Source organism: Balaenoptera acutorostrata, chromosome 16, assembly GCF_949987535.1.
Source record: "Balaenoptera acutorostrata chromosome 16, mBalAcu1.1, whole genome shotgun sequence".
NCBI lineage: Eukaryota > Metazoa > Chordata > Mammalia > Artiodactyla > Balaenopteridae > Balaenoptera > Balaenoptera acutorostrata.
The window spans coordinates 76,592,626-76,614,680 of NC_080079.1; the positions used below are offsets into that span (position 1 = coordinate 76,592,626).

Genomic DNA, 22,055 nt, shown 5'->3' on the forward strand with positions numbered 1-22,055 from the left:
GGTATGCTTCCCCCACTTTTTTTTTTTTTAATGGCTCTTTGTCTGAGGCATACCTCAGGGGGCAACTAAAATTCTGAAATAAAAACTGCAGTCTTTCTGTTTGCAAATCAGAAGGCAGGGTGGAGACAAACACATCAGCTAACAAGTGAGGAAGAAAACCCCAGAAAGGAAAGGGTCACAAAGAGAATCCTCAATTCTTCACATAAATTCTGTCCTAATCTGTGGCTGACTCACGAAGTACATATTCAAAGCAGAATCCAAGCAGCCCATCTAAGTCCAAAAGAATAGACTAGAGATTTCAGCTGCTGCTCACTACAAGGAAGACAGAGTTTAGAGTCTGTGCCCACCTAATTTAACTGACTGCTAAAAGAAACAAACAAAAAGTCAATACTCCTCAAAGAATATAATAGGATCCAGAGATCCTATAATGAATTATTCACAATATCTAGGATATAATCCAAAGTTACTCGATGTAAGATAAAACAGGAAAATGTTACCATGTGCAAGAGAAACAATGATAATCAATGAAGACAGGCCAAGATGACTCCAATTTAGAATAGCAGACACAGGATTTTAAAACTCTTATTACAAGTAAGGTCAAGCCCAGAGAAAATATGCTCAAAATGAATTTAGAAAAATAGTAAATTTTAGAGAAATATAAATTACAAAAGAGAATTAAATGGAAATTCTAGAACTAGAGAGTACAATATCTAAAAAAAAAATTCACTGGCTAGGCTTAACAGATTTGATATGACAGAAGAGTCAATAAATTTGAATACTGATTAACAGAAATTATCAAATTTGAAAAACAGAGAGAAAAAACTGAAAAAAACAAACAAACAAACAAAAAAACAGTTTTGTGATCTGCAGGACAATACCAAAAGGTCTAACATACATGTAACTGGAATCCCAGAATGAGAAGAGAGAAATAGGGCTGGGAAAAAATTTCTGAAGAAATAAGAGCTGAAAGTTTCCCAAATTTGGTAAAAGACATAAATTTATGGATTGAAAAACTTGACAAACCTTGAGCAGAACAAAGAAAAACCACACCAAGGTACAACACAGCCAAACTGCTTAAAACCAAATACATATAAAGAGAAAAATCTTAAGATCAGCCAGGAAAAAAACAAAACAAAACAAAACCCGTATTACATACATCATACATGGGAACAATATGAAGGAAGGTTGACTTCTCACCAGAAAAAATGGAGGCCAGAAAACACTGGAATGACATCTTCAAAATATTGAAAAGAAAAAAAAGTCAACCCAGAATTTCAATATCCAGAAAATATCCCACAAAAATAAAGGAGGGGAAGAATAAAGGCAAATTAAAAATATTTCTAAGCAAAATCACCAGTCAACCTGCACTATAAAAACTGGTAAAGGATTTGATTTGGGCTAAAGGAGACATTCAGGAGGAATGAAGAGCACCAGAAATGGTAAGTAAGTGAGCAAATATAAAAGGCTTTTTCCTCTAAATTACTTTAATACAGTTAGCTGTTTAAAGCAAAAATTGTAACACTGTGTTGTGGGATTTATAGCACATATAGATATAAGGCATATGACAACTAGAGCAAAGAAGACAGGGGATGGTAAATGGAATTTATAGTGGCAAGGTTCTTATATTTTACATGAAGGGGTACAACGTTAACTTAAAGAAGACTGAAAAGTTCAGGATATATATTGTAATTCTTGTGTCAACCAAGCTCCCACAAAATAATAGTACAAAGAGCTGTAGCTAAAAGAACAACAGAAAAATTAAAATGGAATTGTAAAAAATACTCTATTAACCCAAAAGCAGGCAGGAAACGGAGGAAAAGAGAAACAAATTAAAAAAGTAGAACAGAAAACAAATAGCAAAATGAAAAACTGAAATCCAACCACTTTAATAAATGCATTAAATATAAATGGAATAACCCTCCATGTAAAAAGCAGAGACTCCCAGACTGGATAAAAAGGAAGACCCAACTACATGCCATGCACAAGAAACACAATTTCCAGCAATATATAAAGAATAATATGTTGTGATCAAGAGGAATAGGAAATTGATTTAACACTGCAAAGTTAATAAATGTAATTCATCACAGTAACAGAATAAAGGAGGAATAACCCTGGAAACATTCCAGATGCCCATCAACAGAACACATAAGCATCATATATTGTTGGAATACAACTTCGCAATTAAAAGAAGGAAAAGGAAAAATTCACTGATACACACAATGACATGGATGAGTTTCAAAACCATTATGCTGGGTGAAATAAGCCTTACCTAGGAGAGTGCTTAGTGTATGATTCTATTTATACATGAAATCCTACAACAGGCAAAACTAGTCCATGTAAAAAAAAAAAAAAGAAAATAGAACAGTGGTTGCCTCTAGGTAATGGGGTAGGGTAATAGGAGTTTGGATTACACAGGTTTACACAGTTTAAAAAACTGAATGCACCTTACACTCTGTAAATTTTTTTAAACCATAAACAAATATTAAAGTCTAGTTAATTATATGCACACTAAAATGTTTAGGGTTGAAGGCTACTGATGCCTGTAAGTTAATCTAAAATACATTTTTAAAAAAAGATAGATCAATGAATGACTAGATGTCATAAAGCAAATACAGCAAAATATTGTAGAATTTAGGTGGTGGATATACGGGTGCTCATTGTATAATTCTTTCAAGATTTCTGCAGTTTAAAACCCAGGGACAGATCTTTTCAAATACAATTCCTTGCTACACTCCTTCAGATACACTCTGTGAACAAATTAGGTTTTCTCAAATATCAGAAACAGTAACTCTAGCTGTTTTAAACTTTTATTCCCTCTACACCCTTATTACAAAAAAGATTTAAAGCAGCTGTTAGCCTGTATTATGGTGATAGACTTTTAGGATTGGAAGAAAGAGGCAATAAGACTTGCTTATATCTATAAGCCCCAAACTTTAAATACTCGTTATCAACTTTTGAAATTCCTTAGGATTTAGGGGATTTTAGGTTGGAAATTTCTAATCTCGTCCAACTCCTCCTTTCCTAGGTATAACACATTTATTCATTGGAATTCTCTCCTCAAACTAGCACTGTAATACATTACACTATAATGTGTCTAATCAGTAAGGGAAGAAAGGTGGAAGTCTCCCAACCTACTCATTGCCATGAGGAAAAGCTGATGATTTTGAAAGAGAAAAGTGGGGAAAAGCATGTACGAAGCAGTGCATACCTCCTGTTCTGCTTGATAAAGCTTGACGGTGATGTTCCTCTGGAAACCCACATCATTGGCATCGTAAAACACCCCGAGGCTGGTAATAACGATTGGATAGAGAACTCGGAAGCTCACGCTGACAACTCGGTCCTCAGAGAGCCCTGATGAAGTGTCTTCCAAAAGACTGAACGCCTCAATTTCCTGATTCAAAACTAAGGAAGTAATGAGAAAAGGAGTTTTACATAATCAAACGAAAACAACCTTTTATTTTACTAATATTAAGTGGGCTTGATAGCAAAATCTAGATAATTATATGTTATATAATTCTTTCACAAATGGCAATACATTTTTAAAGTGCTTCAGAAATATGGTTGCTTCCAGAAAAAAAAAACCTCATTTTGAAATTTAAGAATGAAGTTTTCAACCACATCTAAGTAAAATATTTAATTTTAAGAACTACTTTAATAAACTTTTTTACACACGTGTGCATCTGTATGTATAAACGCTACAGGGGAATATTAAATTTAAAGGCATCTATTAGGAAAGGTTGGATAAATGGGGATAATAAAAACAGTACTAATTGCAGTCATAAATAATGAGTAAATTTAGTCTTGCTCTGCAAATTCCAAAAATCCTACGTCTTGTTGAGCAATTTTTGTGATGTCAGGCAATTATCACAGTACGAAAGTAACTGAAATCACTTCAAATAACACTGAAAAACTCTTTACAGCGCTATACAGTACTGATAAAAGATGATAAGCATATCACCTTCTCCTGACTTAAAAAAAAAAAAGACAAGCACATCAAACACAGTAAGCATTTCTGACCACCTACTATGTGCCATCTCCCATCATATTTAATCTTTACAACTACTCTATGTGGTTGTGACATTATCTCCAGTTTACAGATTAAGAAAATGAGGCCCAGAGATGCATCTGATTAAGGTCACAGAAAGTGGCAGAGCCAGGAATCAAACCCAGATTTATTGACTTCGAATTCAGTGCTTTTTCTATCCCCCCAGAGCTGTCTAATCAAAGCCAAACACAGTCCTTTTTGGAAAATTTTCTCAATTACCATAAATGAATCAGGATAGATTACATGAAGCAGCTAATATGGCTGAGAATATCAGTGTCACCTTGAGAAATAACATAAAAACTTATTTTAAAAGATTATTCTATCAAAGTTCTTTGTATTTTTTAGAGCTGTGGTTTTCCAACTTTACAGATCACACAACTCAATCAGTTAAAAACATTTGTACACATATTAATGTCATATTTATGTACAAAATATACACATATTAATGTCAGTTAATATGTTCAATATTAATAAAGATTACATTTTATTTTCAGATAAAAAGAAATCCTGTTTTCTTCCCATACTCCAGCAGATCATTTGGAACCCTACTTTAGAGTTCCTAGAACGCTATTTTACACATAGAAGATGCTCAATAAAATGTGACTAAATGGAATTGATGGCTCCTTCCCAATTACACACATGAGCAGGAGGGAAAAAAGGAGGATACAGATTTTGTCATGGGCTGGGGCAAGCACTGGCCGGAGAGTCTAGACTCCAAATATAGTGGATAATAACAAAAGTTTTTCTCTTTAATATAGTCAGTAAATAGGATATCCAAAGTGAAGCATGTCCATTAAAGGCAGTAGGTTAAGCACATCATAACACAACTATTTTCTGTCTAAAACAAATGTACCTTGAACTTCAAGCTACCTGGACACAAGATAGCCTGCTGCTTTGATAATGCTATTAATCAAACTTCTATACATCCAAGAGTATCATGATGATTAATGTTCACGGCGACCTTAAGGTATTTAAATAAATCTAAATGCCATTTAAATTATCAAAGAGATAAAATTAGGTTCAATGGTAATTTAGTTGTATCTATTTTTAAAAATTGGTAACCTAGGTATTATATATATGAAAATTTTCTATTAGTGAAAAACTCCACTCCTTTACTATTAATGAATAATAGCGCTTAAAATAGTAAAAGTCTGGTTAATCTAAAGGTAAGGTTTCTTAAAATTTGATTTGGCTTGGTTTTGGATTTCAAACATAATTTGTTCTAGGCTACTCTTACACCATCAGTGATACAATATTTTATTAGGTTCATGGTCCCTTTGGGACCCCAGTGAAAGCTAAAACACCCTCTCCCCAGAAAAAAACAATCATACACAAAATTTTGCTTACACTGTTAACTAAATTCATAGACATCCTAAGTAAGAAACCTCTGCTTTACAATGCAGACCTGAAAATATGGTCCAATTTATTTAAAAAGCTGATTGCAACCCAATTTTATAAAAAGGCAGGTCCTTTAAAAATAACAATATTAAATACTGAACATGTCCCAGGAACTATTCTAAATATTTCTTATGTATCAATGTATTTCATCCTCAAGTCAGTCCCTATGAGGTAAGTACTTTTTACCCCCAGTTTACGGATGATGAAACTGAGGCACAGAGTAGTAAATAACTGTTCGAAGGTCATATAGCTAGAAAATGACGCAGCCTAGATTTAAAGCCAGGAGGCCTGACTCCAGAACCCACACTCTTAACCATTACACTACAGCTGTCTACAAAGGCAAGGTGCACATAATTATAGAGGTGTGACAAATCTTAAAACACCTGAAGTCATAATCAGTACATTTAAGATTTGGGAAAGTTTCATCTCCCTTAGAACCACAGCTGAACATAATGGGAAATGTTAATAAATAAAGATATACAGGTATAGAGTTATCAACTTTCTAAAATTGGTTCCCTGGTAACACAGAGAACCTAATTAGGATCACCTTTCTTCATCCTCATCAGAACTACCACAAAATTTTAACTGTAAGGAATAAAAATATATTACTTGTGTTTTCAATTTTTTTTACTATTTGTTTCTTTTGCAGAAGCTTAGGCAATAATTCTTAGACAAAGTTGAGTCACAATATTTGTATCAAGGCTATTATAAATCAGCAGGCTGGTGAAATCAGCAGTTTTCCTTAAGTTTAAACTTCAGTAACTCAGAATTTGTCTATGCTTAAGGAATTTCCAGATGCGTTTGAATCATACTGAAAAATAAACTCTCCTGGATCCTAAAATTACATATCTATCTATGAAGAATCTTCACAGATGCCCAGAGTGGTTAGTCTGTCAGGAAGGATGAAAGCTACATTTTGAGGCAAGTTTGATTTTAGTCCGCTAAAAGCAGACCACGGTACTATTCAGCTCAACAACTCTTCCTCAACATCAAACCTGTGCAGTAATCCCCCCTCCCCCACCTGCCATCTGCGGTTTTGCTTTTCAGTTACCCACAGTTAACTGTGGTCCAAAAATATTAAATGGAAAATTCCAGAAATAATTCCTAAGTTTTGAACTGCATGCTGTCCTGAGCAGCATGATGAAATTTCATGCCATCCATCGCCGTTCCTGCCTGGGATGTGACTCATCCCTTTGTCCAGCACGTCCCACCCGTGAGTCACTTAGTAGCCACCGCAGTTGTCAGATCGACCTTCGAGGCATCACAGTGCTTGTGTTCACGTCACCCTTATTTTACTTAAATAAGGCCCCAAAGCGCAAGAGTGGTGGTGCTGGCAATTCAGATATGCTAAAGAGAAGCCATGAAGTGCTTCCTTCAAGTGAACGGGTAAAAGTTCTCCACTTAATAAGGAAAAAAAAAAATCATATGCTGACATTGCTAAGATCTACCGCAAGAACAAATATTCTATCTGTGAAATTGTAAACAAGGAAAAAGAAATTTGTGCTAATTTTGCTGTCACACTTCAAACGGCCAAAGTTATGACTACATGCGGGAAAAGTGCTTAGTTAAATGGAAAAGGCATTAAATTTGTACAGTAAGATATTTTGAGAGAGAGAGACCATATTCACATAAATTTTAGTATAGTATGTTGTTGCAATTGTCTTATCTTATTATTACTTATTGTTATTAATCTCTTACTGTGCCTAATTTATAAATTAAACTTTATCATCGGTACGTATGAACAGGAAAAAACACGGTATACACAGGGCTTGGTTCTAGCAGGATTTCAGGCATCCACGGGGGGTCTTGGAATGTATCCCCCGTGGGTAAGGGAAGACCAGTGTATACAGCAGTCGTAAGGCTGAGGAAAAAGAAGACTTACCTGGATTCGTGATGTTGAGTAGTTTGCAGGAATAAGGATCTTCCCTGTCTTCCACAGGCACCTCACAGCCATGAGCACCTATTATGAACTTCACAAGCACACTGAGAGATGTGTTGGCATTAACATCAGTTACTGATCTTCACCTTGCACATGCACGTTTCCTCATGCCCATTGCAGAGCTTTTACTTTGAGACACAAGTATTTATTAGGATTAATACTAACTTAATTCTTCTAGTCTAGCAAAAAGGGGGAACAGGAAAACTAGGAGTCACTAACTACCAAGTGACTTATGTGTAAGCCCTCTACTGCAGGACTACATTAAAGCAAGCGTGAGTACGTTCGGCCTGGCCACCAGCAAATGCTCATGCCATTTAACAGCAAACTACGGTAAAGTCAACTTCTCATGCCCACACCTAAAAACACATCTATACCTGCAATCTCCTTCACTCGCTTTCTTCTATTTCACAGAGTGTTCCTTTTGCTTGAGTAGTCTTTCTATCCCAGAAGAGGACCTCGCCTCTCCTAGACCTTGCTTCACTAGCCACCTGTAACCCATGGCTCCTTCCCTACACATTATAAATACAATGAAGTCTGACATTAATTTCTACCCACCTACTATCCGTCCTTGTCCCCATCATTTCCTTTACAGTGAAGTCCTACAAAGGAACAACTAAAATTGCAGCCTCTGGTTTCTCATTTCCCACACATTTTATAAAACAGAAATTTTAGCTTCAGTACCCACCACTTCCACCAAGATGTCTACCACCAATACAACTAGCAATCTGCTGTTCAGTCAACAGACACTCTTCAACCCTTCCCTACTTGGCTTCTCTGGGGCTCGACAATGCAGGTCTCCTTAGAAAGCTCTCTTCTTTCTCCACGTGGCCCTGCTCAGTGGGTTCCCTGGCTCTTCCTGCCCAGCTCATCCATTAGAGTGGATATCACCCCAGGGCTTTGCCCTGGGATCGCTTCTCACTCGATTCACTCTTTCACTTGCTCTCCCTGGACAATTTCTATCCACAAGGCTTCAACCAGCCTGGGAATGATTCCTGAATTAGCATCTCTAGTTTAGAACCAACTTCTAAGGAAAAGATCCATGAATTCATCGTACGTCTTCACCTAGACGGCCCACAGACAGCTGTGTGCTACAGCCTGCTCCTACTGGGTCATGAGGGCCAACTGCAAAATTTTCAAGAATTTTGTGAGCTGGTTATTAAGCACAGCTTTTATTAAAAATTAAATTTATAAACTTACAATTAAATACATTATATTAAAAACAAAGGAAATACATGCTCAAATTCATCATTTCTTACTTATTTCTCTATCATCTCTGAGGTTATATGTATCCACTGTATCTGTATGGTGGGGATATTATAATGGTGCACCACTGCCTATCTTCCCCAACTCTGTGTTCAGAGACATCACATTAGTTGCTTGAAACTGGCCACGGTGGGAACACTTACAGCATGGAAACTGGCAAGCACTACAAATAAGGGTTTGATTTATTCTTCTGTTGATTGTCTAGACTTAAACTGATGGAGAAAATGTTAGTATTGCAGATCAAACTTAAAAATGTGACATGTTTGTGGCCATTCCATTGTGAATAGTACAAAAAATTGAGGAAATACTCTTCCATTGTTCAAAACCTATCATCTGATTCAGCAAAGAAGTCACTTCATTGACTAAGAGTAGAGTTCTGTCACATACCTTAGTTGTCACTTTAGTCTTAATCTTTAAAGGAAATATTCATGTCAGAACTACACTCTCGTCAACAGCAGCCACAGGTTGGTTATAGATACAGAAGTCTGGCAAACAATGACGCGTTCTGAGAATCAATATGGAAGTTATAATAGAGAGCATCATTATATACCTATTATCTGTCAATTATGTGCTCCAGTCTTTATATCAATAAAATTTATAATAAACATATACATACATATAAGCATGCTTTTCTTCAGAGAGCCAGTGAATAAACATTTACCAGCACAGGTACCTGCAGATACCTCAAACTCAACAAATCACAACTAAGCTCCTTCCCCAAGAAACCTGCTCTTCTCATCTAGTATCAATACATTTTGTCTTGATTGATGATTTCATTATTCTCCAAGTTAGAAAGCTAGCAACCATCCTAGAGTCCTCTTCCTCGTTCTACATGCAATTACCGTATTTCCTTAAAAGGTCACCACTTTAGACAAGGACTGCTAAGGGGCTGAGCTAAATAGGTCTCACCAGCCCCCTGAACTCTCAACACGTTCTGCACAATCTGGTCACTGCCTGCCTCTGACAGTTGTAACAGTTATAAGCCCTCCCTTCTTTCCTTTTTATATGATAATCTCTCTCTCTCTGCCTCTCTTTCCTTCCCTAAATGCTCTCTCTCACACTCACCCACAAACACATATACTCCCTACCCCATAATCTCTGCACTCCAGCTACACAGAACTGTATGGAATTTCCCAAACACTACAAGCTATTTTGTATCTATTTAATTCACAGCACATATAACATTTTATTACATTATTACATCTATTTCTTTCTACTAAACTCCAAGCCCCCATAAAGACTCAGGCTATACGGTATTTATCTATGTATTCTACTATACATAGTATACCACCTGTATACAGAGGATACTTAATAAATACTTGTGAAATTGACAACTTACAGTTTCACTACAAAGGCTTTTAATTAAACAGCATCCTTGAAATATATGTGGAGTCTGGCTCCTTCAGTGAAATGCAAGACCTGAGAGTAAGCCATAACCACAGAAATGCAAACGCTTTCTTTTACGAACGGCCAATTAAGGCAGAATACCTTTTATAAACAACTAGCATTTAGAATAAAAGTATAAACAGAAATGAATAAATGTGTTAAATTATTGCAGATATTTACCAAATTTGCTTTCTTACGCTATCTTCAATAGTTTTACTAGATCCACAAAATTACTCTGCCCCGGGAAGAAGTTTCTGGCTAATATCTATTTTTATATAGGTATCCCATCATTTTTATAAAACAAATCAACAAGCTTACTAAATTTAAAGTAAGAATGCTATGATAACAAATAAATTACTGGTGAATGCCTGAATGTTAATTCTACTCATTATATTTAGCTCTGAGTCATTCCCTCAATAGTGTTTGAGTGTCTTACTCTGTGCCAAGTTAGGTTCAAGGTGCTGGAAATACATCAATGAAAAAAGCTGAAGCCCCTATGATCATAAAACACAGTCAAGTGGGGAAAGACAAACAATTTATAAATATACAACTAAATATAATAAACATGCTAGTCGGTGACATGTATTATAAAGAAAAATAAAGTCAAGTAAGGGAAGACAGAGTTGGAATAGTGCTATGACATCTAAACAGAGACCTGAAGAAAGTGAGGAAGTGAGCCATGAGGACATGCAGTGGAGGAATGGTACAGGCAGGGGGAACAGCAAGTGCAAAGGCCCTGAGGCAGGAGCACATTTAGGGTACTGAAGCCCAGTGAGGTGGCCAGGGCAGGGAAGTAGATGTAGATAAGGTCAAAGACCACAGTAAAGACCTGGGATTTCACTCTGAGCAAGAAGAGAAGTCAGTGGAGGAGTATGAACAGAAAATTGACATAATTTGACTAATTTTAAAAGGATCACTCTGGCTACTGTATGGAAAATAAAACACAGGGGATCAAAGGTGGAAGCAGGAAATTCAGATACGGAGGCTTCTGCAATAGTCTAGGTGAGGGGTAATGGTGGTCTAGACCAGGACGGTGGTTCTGATAGTTGTGGTAAAGGTGTTGAGAAGTTGGATTCTGGATACAATGTAAGGTAGTGCCAAGAAGATATGCTAATGGATCCCATGTGGCATATGCGACAAAGAAGGATCAAGATAACACTGTACTGTAAATTGTAAAAACCTCCTATTTTCCTGACGCCTCAACATCCCCACAAACAGGCTGGAGCATCCCGCCCAGATGACCAGGTCCACTCGGGTGACAAGGCTGGTCCCTGCCACAAGTTCCCCTTCTTGCCCTCCCCTGACAGTGACCTCGTGACATTCAAACCCAACAATGAAATCCCTCATGCCTTTTGCTTGTACACTCCACCCTGACCCCAGGTAAAGACACCTGCCCACGGGTCGTCACTCTCTCTCGGCTCCCTGCCTGCTTCGGTGAGCCCACTCCTTGGACGCTCTTCCCATCTGGCCCCCCGTGTGGTGTGCCGGGCCTCCATCTCTAGGACCTGTGAGTATGACAGATCCTTTCACTTCCGAGGCCTCTCCCAGTGTAATTCCCATTGCCGTGCTGGAGCGCCCCTTACAGACCCCACAAGGGGGACTCACTCCTCCACTCACAGCTCGGACACCAAAGTTTTCATCTGAGCAACTGCAAGAGATGGGTCATTATTTTCTGAGATGGGAAAGGCTAGAGGAAGTGCAGGTTTTCAAGGTGGTTCTGATGGCAGTGATGACTCCGGGGCCTTTTTTTCACTTGCTGGGTAATAGGTTCTATTATCACTGCGATCCTGAACTAGAGAAACCTGTCTTGAAAAGGAATGAAAGCTGCTATGAGTAAGATAGGAAATCTATAAATGTTCACTACTGGTGACAAGAAAATTCACAATTGCGATTCCCTCGTATAGCTACTCAGTCACAAGCGTGCCAGCTGAATGCAATCCTGAGGGCCTTCTCTGCTTATCAGTGACTTTGCATAAGCAGAGAAGAATCGTCACATAACTAGAAGTCCAAACTTCCATGCTTCGCTTCCACTAGCCCCTCACTATATAATCTTCAGAGGCTGCTTTCCCTGAGAAGACTAAGGCCTTGGGTTCCTAACCAACAACCGAGCCATCTAATGTCAACATGTGACATGCTACCGAAGCTCAGGCCTGGAAGGGTGGTCGGGAAAAAGAGTATGGCAAACTGTACAAACCGCAGATCACACACAACCAAATGATACAGAATTGAAAAAAATTAAGTATATCTCTTTTGGCTTAAAATCTTTGTTAAATTTACTTTTTGGGCTCAACTATGTGGAGGAAAAGCAAAATGAAATAGTCATTTCTCTGAGGAAAAGAGGTCACATATCTGAATTAACATCTCTGACTCCCCAAGAAGAGATTTTTCAGAACACTTATTCAATACGTCATGCAAGGTGTGAACCCAAGAAACCTACCGTTGGGGCTTCCCTGGTGGCGCACTGGTTAAGAATCTGCCTGCCAATGCAGGGGACACGGATTCGAGCCCTGGTCCAGGAAGATCCCACACGCCGCGGAGCAACTAAGCCCGTGCGCCACAACTACTAAGCCTGCGTGCCACAACTACTGAGCCCATGCGCTGCAACTACTGAAGCCCACACACCTGGAGCCCGTGCTCCGCAACAAGAGAAGCCACTGCAATGAGAAGCCTGCGCACTGCAACGAAGAGTAGCCCCCGCTCGCCACAACTGGAGAAAGCCCACGTGCAGCAATGAAGACCCAATGCAGCCAAAAAACCAAAAAACAAAAAAAAGAAACGTACCGTTGACTTAATGCTGGGTGTTGTACTAAATGCTTCAGCCAGGTGCTTCTTATCACATTGCGAAGTTCATGGTTATTGCGGGCTGACAGCACACCAACTACCACATCATAATGACTAGATTTCCACTGGGGAAGTAAGGCCAACTGATCTAGAAATAAGCAATAGTAAATTAGAAATGTCATTTCTCAATTACTGTTAAGTTCAATATGTAACATAAAAATGTTTATTACAAGATAATATAAATATATGTTCATATTTGCAGAAAATACAAATAAATACAAAGAATAAAAAACCTAAAGCACTCATAAAACTCACCATCCAGAGATAACCACTACTAACATTTTGGTGCAGAGTCTTTTTGCCTCCACACCTATGTATGTATTCGTGCTCACCCAAGTATATATGTAAATTCTTCAAAACAAGTAAAATGTTTCTGATAAGAATCAGTTTGGAAGGTCAATGTGGCATAAACCATACAACAGTAGGCAGTAAGAGCCAATTATAAAATGCTGGCTTTTTATTTTAGTTATAAAAGTTATTTAACTCCTTGAGCCTCAGTTTCCTCAAGTAGAAATGGGTGTAATAATACTTCTCATAGAGTTGTTGTAAAAATTAAATGATATAATGTGTATAAAGGTTCTGGTTTGGTAGCAGGCAAAGAGTGGGCATTCAATGGCAACTAACAACAACAACAAATGTGCTGTCAAAGGTGAAGTCCTACATGAATATTAGTTATTAAGTTTGGGAGATGAAGCTGAAGGACTACCATGCTGGAAAGAATCAGAACTCTTATTCATGCCAATAAATTCTACAGCCAGCAAATATTTATCACTTGAATAGTGCAAAGGATGAAGGAGGGGAAACGTTTCTAGTTAAAAAAAAAAAAAAATCAAGGGACAAGTCATTTTTTACTATCATATTTAATGGACAGGATTACATTTTTAAAATATGTCCTTAGAGGGAGCTCCCTGGTGGCCCAGTGGTTAGAATTCCAGGCTTTCAACTGCTGTGGCCCCGGTTCAATCCCTGGTCAGGGAACCGAGATCCCACAAGACGCACACCACCCCCACCCCAAAAAACTGTCCTTAGAGAAAGACAGAGGGAAAGATACTTTGTCCCTGTTTTTCATCACCAGTTTCAAAGCTTGAGAGCTACAAGCTAATATATAGCTCTCATTAGGGATCCCATTTCATCTCTTTCTTCTGCGGTGGAAACTGATCCCACAATGTTTCCAAAAATAAATTACTGCAGGCCAGAGAGCTTTACTGTATTAAATGAAATGTTTTTATATGCCATAGAATCTAGGTATTCAAAAGACAACAGACATGTTGATATTTCAAGGGAGAATAATTTAAATGCTTATGTAAAATTGGCAACGACAACCTAGTCCCTCCCCCTACTTTTTCACAGAGAAATATTAGCGTAAGTACACTTTATAGACAGGAGTGAGGAAAATGCAGTAACCAGACATATCTGACATTGATTCTACAGCCAACATGCTGCACAGTATCAGTAAGAAGTTACTTAAATCCTTGTGCCTCAGTTTCCTAATCAGAGAAAGCTGATACCGAAAACAGTCTTTAGATACTCTATTTCATCTGTTTCAAAATGTCTTCTCAAAAGATTAAAAAGCTTTAAAAGATTAGAAGAGCAAAAATTATATGCATCCCAAATGCCTCATTTATCTGACTTCATGAGAAAACAAGGTTGCTGCACAAAAGTAAAATTTCAAAATAACTGAAACATCCCTTTAAATGCCAAACATCACTACCTTATTTTTGACGGGTAATCAAAATAAATCTTTTAGAGATGGATTACATGAAACATCATTTAACCTTTTCTTGATGACAAAATCTTCTTAAAATTTTTCTCTTTATCATTAATTCTAGTCGCAGCTTCAGTTCAAATTCTTACCTTTCACCTGGACCTACAAGGCTATCCTAATAGTTTCTCCCAGACTTCTCCATGAGATTTTTCTAAAAATAAATACATAAATAGACATGAAGATAACCATGTGGTATGCGAAAACCTCATGGATTATCGCTGAAAAGTACTTTAATCTTATTCCACCTCTCTCTGCCACTGCCAATCCTCTCTGCTTCTCATCCACATCTTAGCTGACTCTACTGAACTGTGTTACTTTTTTACATGCACTTCTCTTTTTCTTGCAGAAGAGAAGTACATGGCAGATTCTGGCCTTTTAGAGAACTTCTACCTCCAGAAATACTGAAAAATAGGTTTTTAAAGACTTGACCAAAAAACTGTTAGAACTGATAAACAAATTCAGTAAAGTTACAGGATCCATAATCAATATACAAAAATCAGCCGTATTTCTACACAGTAATAAACAACCAGAAAGATAAATTAATAAAACTCCCAATTTCAATCACATCAAAAAGAATAAATACCTAGGAATAAATTTAACCAAGGAGGTAAAAGACCTGTACACTGAAAAGTATAAGACATTGATGAAATAAATTGAAGAATACAGAAACGAAAGATACTCCATGGTTGCTGATCAGAAGAATTAATATTGTTAAAATGTCCATACTAGCTAAAGCAATCTACAGATACAGTGCAATCTCTATCAAAATTCCAATGGCATGTTTCAGAAAAAGAAAAAAAAAAATCCTAAAATTTGTATGGAACCACAAAGACCTCGAAAAGCCAAAGCAATCTAGAGAAAGAAGAACAAAGCTGGAAACACCATGCTTCCTAGTTTCAAACCTTATTATGAAGCTACAGTACTGGCATTAAAACAGACAAACAGATCAACGAAACAGAAAAGAGAGCCCAGAAATAAACCCACGCGTATATGGTCAATCCATTTACAACAAAGGAGCCAAGAATGTACAGCGGGGAGAGGACAATCTCTTAAATAAATGACGTTGGGAAAACTGGACAGCCACGTGCAAAAGCATGAAACTGAACCACTGACTTACACCATATACAAAAATCAACTGAAAATGGATTAAAAACTTGAATGTAAGACCTGACACCATAAAACTCCTATAAGAAAACATAGGCAGTAAGTTCCTTGACATTGGTCTTGGCAATAATTTTTTTAGATTTGACACTGAAAGCAAAGGCAACAAAAGCAAAAATAAGTAAGTGAGACTACATCAAACTAAAAAGCTTCTGCACAGCAAAGGAAACCATCAACAAAATGAAAAGGCAACCTACCAAATAGGAGAAGATATTTACAAATCATATATCTGATTAATATCCAAGATATATAAAGAACTCATACAACCCAATACCAAAAAACAAAGAATCCCATTTAAAATTGGGCAGAGGATCTGAATAGACATTTTTCCAAAGAAGACATGCAGACTGCCATCAGGTACATGAAAAGGTGCTCAAAATCACTAATCATTAGGGAAATGCAAATCAAAACCACTATGAAGCATCACCACACCTCTTAGAATGCCTATTATGAAAAAGATAAGAAATAACAAGTGTTGGCAAGAAGGTGGAGAAAAGGCAACCCTCATGCACTGTTGGTGTGAAAGTAAATTGATGCAGCCACTAAAAAATGAAAAACAGTATGGAGGTTCCTCAAAAAATTAAAAATAGAACTACCATATGATCCAGCAAAACCACTTCTGGGTATTTACCTGAAGGAAATGAAAACATTCACTAGAAAAGACATATGAATGGGGATGATATGCATGATAGTGAACATGGGGATGTTCGTTGCAGCACTATTTACAACAGCCAAGACATGGTAGTAACCTAAGTGTCCACTGATGGATGAATGAATAAAGAAAATGTGTTCTTTATACACAATGGAATATTATTCAGCCATAAAAAAGAAGGAAATCTTGCCATTTGCAACCACATGGACAGACCCTGAGGGCATTACGCTAAGCGAAATAAGTCGCACAAAGACAGGCTGATACCATATGAACTCATTCATATGTAGAATCTAAAACAAAACACCAAACTCATAAATACAGAGAACACAGTGGTGTTTGCCAGAGGCTGGGTCTAGAGGGTAGGCATAATGGGTAAAAGGGGTCAAAAGGTACAAACTTCCAGTTATAAAATAAATAAGTCATGGGGAGGTAATGTACAGCATGGTGACAATAGTTAACAATATGGTATTGGAGGGAATTCCCTGGCGGTCCAGTGGTTAGGATTCTGGGCTTTCCCTGCCGTGGCCCGAGTTCAATCCCTGTTTGGGGAACTGAGATCCCGCAAGCCGCACGGCATGACTCCACCACCAAAAAAAAAAAAAAACTGTACTGTATTTAAATGTTGCTAAAGAGAGTGGGTCTTAAAAGTTCTCATCACAGGAAAAAAATTTGTAACCGTGCGTGGTGACAGATGTTAACTATACATACTGTGGTGATCATTAGAGAATACATACGTGTATCAAATCATTATGCTGCACACCTGAAACTAATGTAATTTGTCAATTATCTCTCAATTTTTAAAAATACTGGTTTCTTCTGCCACATACCATCAATGTAAATCAGTCCAACAGACCTGTGAGTAGTGTGTCACACAGTATAAAACTCAAAGTGGGGAGTTCCCTGGTGGTCTAGTGGTTAGGATTCGCCGCTTTCACTGCTGTGGCCCAGGTTCGATCCCCGGTTGGGGAACCGTGATCCCGCAAGCCACGTGGCACAGTCAAGATTAAACAAACCAACAAACAAACAAAAACTCCTCAAAGTGGATGCTGTGTAAGAATGCTGCCCAGCTTTCCAGTTCCCCCCCTAGACTTTCATCATCCTCTGCTCAATGTTGCAAGTACAGGGTACCTAGTTTGATTCTGGTGTCTGAAAACAGGAAACAAAAACAACAACAAAAAAACTAAGAAGTGAACATGAGACAAAGAATAAAGACAATTCACAGGAAAAGAAATGCAAATAGCCAACAAACCTATTAAAAAACGGTTCAACTTCACTAAAAGTCAAGTTTGAATTACAGCAATAATAAGACACCAGTTTTCTCCTACATTCAAATTGACAAATATTTTCTTAAATGATAATACCCAAATGACTGATGTTTTGATAGAGGTAGTTAGTTCAAGGAAATGGCTACTCTCCTATGCTGCTAATAGCAATGTAAGTTGGTATAGTATTCTGCAGGAAATTTTGCCAATATACATCAAATACCTCAGAATTGTATAACTTTTGTCCTTGGCTAAGAATATAGGCTAAGGAAATAATCAGTGATGCACTAAAAGATCTCTATTCATCACAGTGTTGTTTCTTAACAGTGAAAAACTGCAAAACACATGAATGCACAAATAAGGCATCAGTTACCTGAATTATGGTGTATCTATATGCTAGAATACTATACAGCCATTAAAATTGTTTTAAACATTTCATTAAATGCTGTTCTACATCTTATTAAGTAAGATAAGCAGGCTATAAGAACTATGTACATACTATTTGGTTCCATTTATATAAAGCACAAAGCAGGCAAATCTCTGCCACTAAAGATCAGGATCATGGTTACCACTCCTGGCAGTGATAAGAAGGGAGCATAAAGGAAGCTTCTAAGGTGTTGGTAGTTTTTCTGTTTCTAATTTGGGTGCTGATTAGCTGGGTGATTCAGTTTGTGAAACTACATCAAGCTCACAGTTACGTGCACTTTTCTGAATGTACATTATATATCAAAAAAAATTTTTTAATACTAAATAATTCCCCCGACCATGTTTTATATGTATTGATACATTCAAAAATTGCCCAGTATAGATCATTTTTCTTTCCTTCTTAAAAAATAATTTCAAAGCTTTTCTATAAAAAATTTTACTTTTATAAGAAAAAAATGTAAATCATGGAATGTGAACGATCTATAGGTGACAAACTCATTCATACTTTCCCAGTTTTCTCCTCTTGATTCATTCCTTCAAGTAACTGAGCACCTCCTATGTTCACTGCTTTAGATGGCAAATATATAGCAATAAACAAGTCTTCATACTGTCAAGAATAATTAAAACCCCACACAAGCTCCCTGAAGGCAATGACCATTTCTCTTCTTTAATACGTGGTATATCCTGAGAGTCTGGCAACCTGCTAGACTCTGCACTGAAAGTGCACATCCAAAAGTTTATTAAAGACTCCAAAACTGACTGCTCAAAATAAGCCCAAAGATTCTTAAAAATCAGACTAAACTTTCCATTCTCATGTGCATGTCTCACATGACACCAACCACAAACAGGCAGGAATCTTGAAAATGAAGAAAACATGCAAGTTCACCACATATCTACTGATAAGGACAATCATTATACACACTACCAGCGTGCTCTCACCAATTTCAGATACCTCCCCAAACACCTCACCAGCAAGGACATCAGCCACCTCCACACTACCATTCCTCTCTAAAATTCAGAGTGCTCACGAGGAATCAGGCACTGTTCTGGGTGTTTTATTAACTGAATCTTCACAATAACCCCGTGAGGTCATCATTTTATAAATAAGGAAACTGAAGCACAGAGACCAGATTAGCATATAGCGATCATTTTGGACGAGGCAGCCCTAGGCGAAACTGCAAAGCAAGCTCAATTTGTCTTTGACCTTCTGCTTGCCCCATGTCGGTTTCCATTTAACAAACTGCGAGCACCTTGAGAGCAGGGACTCAATACCTACTGCTCTAAGCATCTGTTGAATGGATCCGTTTCTTTCCTTTCTCTTTGGTTTCCTTCTTTCAAAATATCCTAGAAAGAGAAGCCTCTTTTGGTACATCATTTTTCTAAATTAACTATTAAATAATTCCTGCTAAGGCATAACCCCAAATCAATACGTTATCATTGAGATATCCTGTATCTTTATTCCCTAGCCCAAATGGCTGTCTCCACCTCCATTTTCCTCTCCTCACCCCCTAGCTGTGCTGGATTTCACAACAGGAGATTTGCTGGCTCTTCACCAGCTGTTCTCCCTGACTGGGTTTCACCTGTTCAAGGTGAGCTACTACATTAGAATAGTACCACGTACTAACACAACTGACACACTTCATTCATGCATTCAGGTTCCTGCCCAACTATGACCTCTTTAGAGCGGCCTCCCCTGACCTCTCTACTGATTTATTTATAAATTTATTTATTTTTGGCTCCATTGGGTCTTTGTTGCTGCGCGCGGGCTTTCTCCAGGTGCAGCGAGCGGGGGCTAATTTTCCGTTGCGGTGCACAGGCTTCTCATTGCAGTGGCTTCTCTTGTTGCGGAGCTCGGGCTCTAGGTGTGTGGGCTCAGTAGCTGTGGCTCGCGGGCTCTAGAGCGCAGGCTCAGTAGTTGTGGCGCACGGGCTTAGTTGCTCCGCGGCATGTGGGATCTTCCCGGACCAGGGCTCAAACCCGTGTGCCCAGGACTGGCAGGTGGATTCTTAACCACTGCGCCACCAGGGAAGCCCCTGACCTCTCTATTTAAAACAGCAGCACATCATTCTCTATCCTCTTACACTGCTTTATTTTCGTCACCACACTTATCACTCTCCCCTATGATATTTAATAATTATTTTCTTATGTTCTGCCTTCCCTTTTGAACTGTAAACTGCATGAGGGCAGAGACTTTATCTTGATTACTGCTGTAATCCCACACCTACAACAGGAGTTGGCACAGAGGAGGCTCTCAAACATTTGTAGAATCAACTGCAAGTCAGAGGGCCTTTTTTAACATTCAGGGGAGGTAAATCTCCCTTTCGAAAAATACTGCCACGACTTAATGAGACTGAAAACAGACAAAGAGGCAGGAGAGAAAAGAGAACAAAAACAAAATTTAAAATGTAAATTCAAGGGAAGAATACTTAACAAAGTCTTGGGTTTTCTCTCTCACTCTAGGCTTAAGGGACAAGGGCTAAAACGTAAAAATGCTCCAATTTTTTGGTTTGAACTAGTGACAACACAATGAGAAAAGAATTTGTAGGAAATTTTAGCAATCAAGATGCTTCTACTGTTTTTAGTTTTGAAAGTACCAAAAGTGCAAAACGAAAGTTAGGACTCTGCAAGGTTTCACTTAGATTAAATACTCTATTTAATTTATTATTTGACTAGATGCACAATATCCATCTAAAGTCAAAGTTAATTTACACAACTAGAACTGATCTCCTCACCGATAGCCCTGCCCTTTCCAAGGTCTACTTCCTAGTTTCCTTAATCTAGCCTGGTCTCACAGGACAGCAGATACGGTATCACTGAAACACTAACGGAGGGGGAAAAACTTATCTCAAAAAGAAGAAACATTTTTTTTACCAAGTTACTTTAAATACTTTTAGGTGAGCCCCACAGGAATAAAAAACACTGGGAAGAGGTAACCCCCTCACCTCCAGGAGTGGCCCAGGGGAAGACTGGCTACCTGAGGGGAAGGAAGCACAAAAGAGACCCCGTGCAGACTCAGGGAAAGGGAATGTCACTGGGGCTGGGAGCTGTGAGCACTACAGGAGAAAATGTGAGCATGGTGGGACTGGCTCCAGGCACACAGGCAAAGGGCAAAAGGGTTGGACATGAAGCCACAAAGCTTCCAGAACTAGAACAAATAATTTTAAAATGTGTATGGAAACACAAAAGACCCCAAATAGACAAAACAATCTTGAGAAAGAAGAACAGAGCTAGAGGAATCAGGCCCCCTGACTTTAGACTATACTACAAAGCTACAGTAATCGAAATGGTATGGTACTGGCACAAAAACAGACACATACGTCAATGGAACAGAACAGAGAGCCCAGAAATAAACCCACACACTTATGGTCCATTAATCTATGACAAAGGAAGCAAGAATAGACAATGGGTAAAAGACAGTCTCTTCAATAAGTGCTGCTGGGAAAACTGCACTGCTACATGTAAAAAAATAAAATTAGAACATTCTCTAACACCATATACAAAAATAAACTCAAAATGGATTAAAGACGTAAATGTAAGACTGGATACTATAAAACTCCTTGAGGAAAAAATTGGCAGAACACTCTTTGACATAAATCACAGCAATACGCTTTTGGATCCATCTCCTAAGATAAAGGAAATAAAAGCAGAATTAAACAAATGGGACCTAATTAAACTTAAAAGCTTTTGCACAGCAAAGGAAACCACCAATAGAAACAGGAAGACAACCTGCCAAATGGGAGATAATATTTGCAAATGATATGACTGATGAGTGATTAACATCCAACATATATAAACAGCTCATACAACTCAACATCAAAAAAACAAACAACCCGATTAAAAAATGGGCAGAAGAAATGAACAGACACTTTTCCAAAGAGGAAATGCAGATGACCAACAGGCACATGAAAAGATGCTCA

At 38.0% G+C, this 22,055-nt stretch overlaps 1 protein-coding gene across 4 annotated transcripts in view; it reads right to left on the reverse strand.

Moving 5' to 3' along the window:
* Positions 1-22,055, reverse strand: part of B3GALNT2 (beta-1,3-N-acetylgalactosaminyltransferase 2) — a 49,255-nt gene that overhangs the window by 24,541 nt on the left and 2,659 nt on the right. For all 4 annotated transcript variants that reach the window (XM_057531610.1, XM_057531609.1, XM_057531611.1 and 1 more), the window contains exons 2-4: positions 12,813-12,960; positions 7,326-7,426; positions 3,209-3,402 (exon numbers count right to left, since the gene is read on the reverse strand). In XM_057531610.1, the coding sequence (XP_057387593.1) occupies positions 3,209-3,402; positions 7,326-7,426; positions 12,813-12,960 (443 nt within the window). The remainder of the gene's footprint in view (positions 1-3,208; positions 3,403-7,325; positions 7,427-12,812; positions 12,961-22,055) is intronic.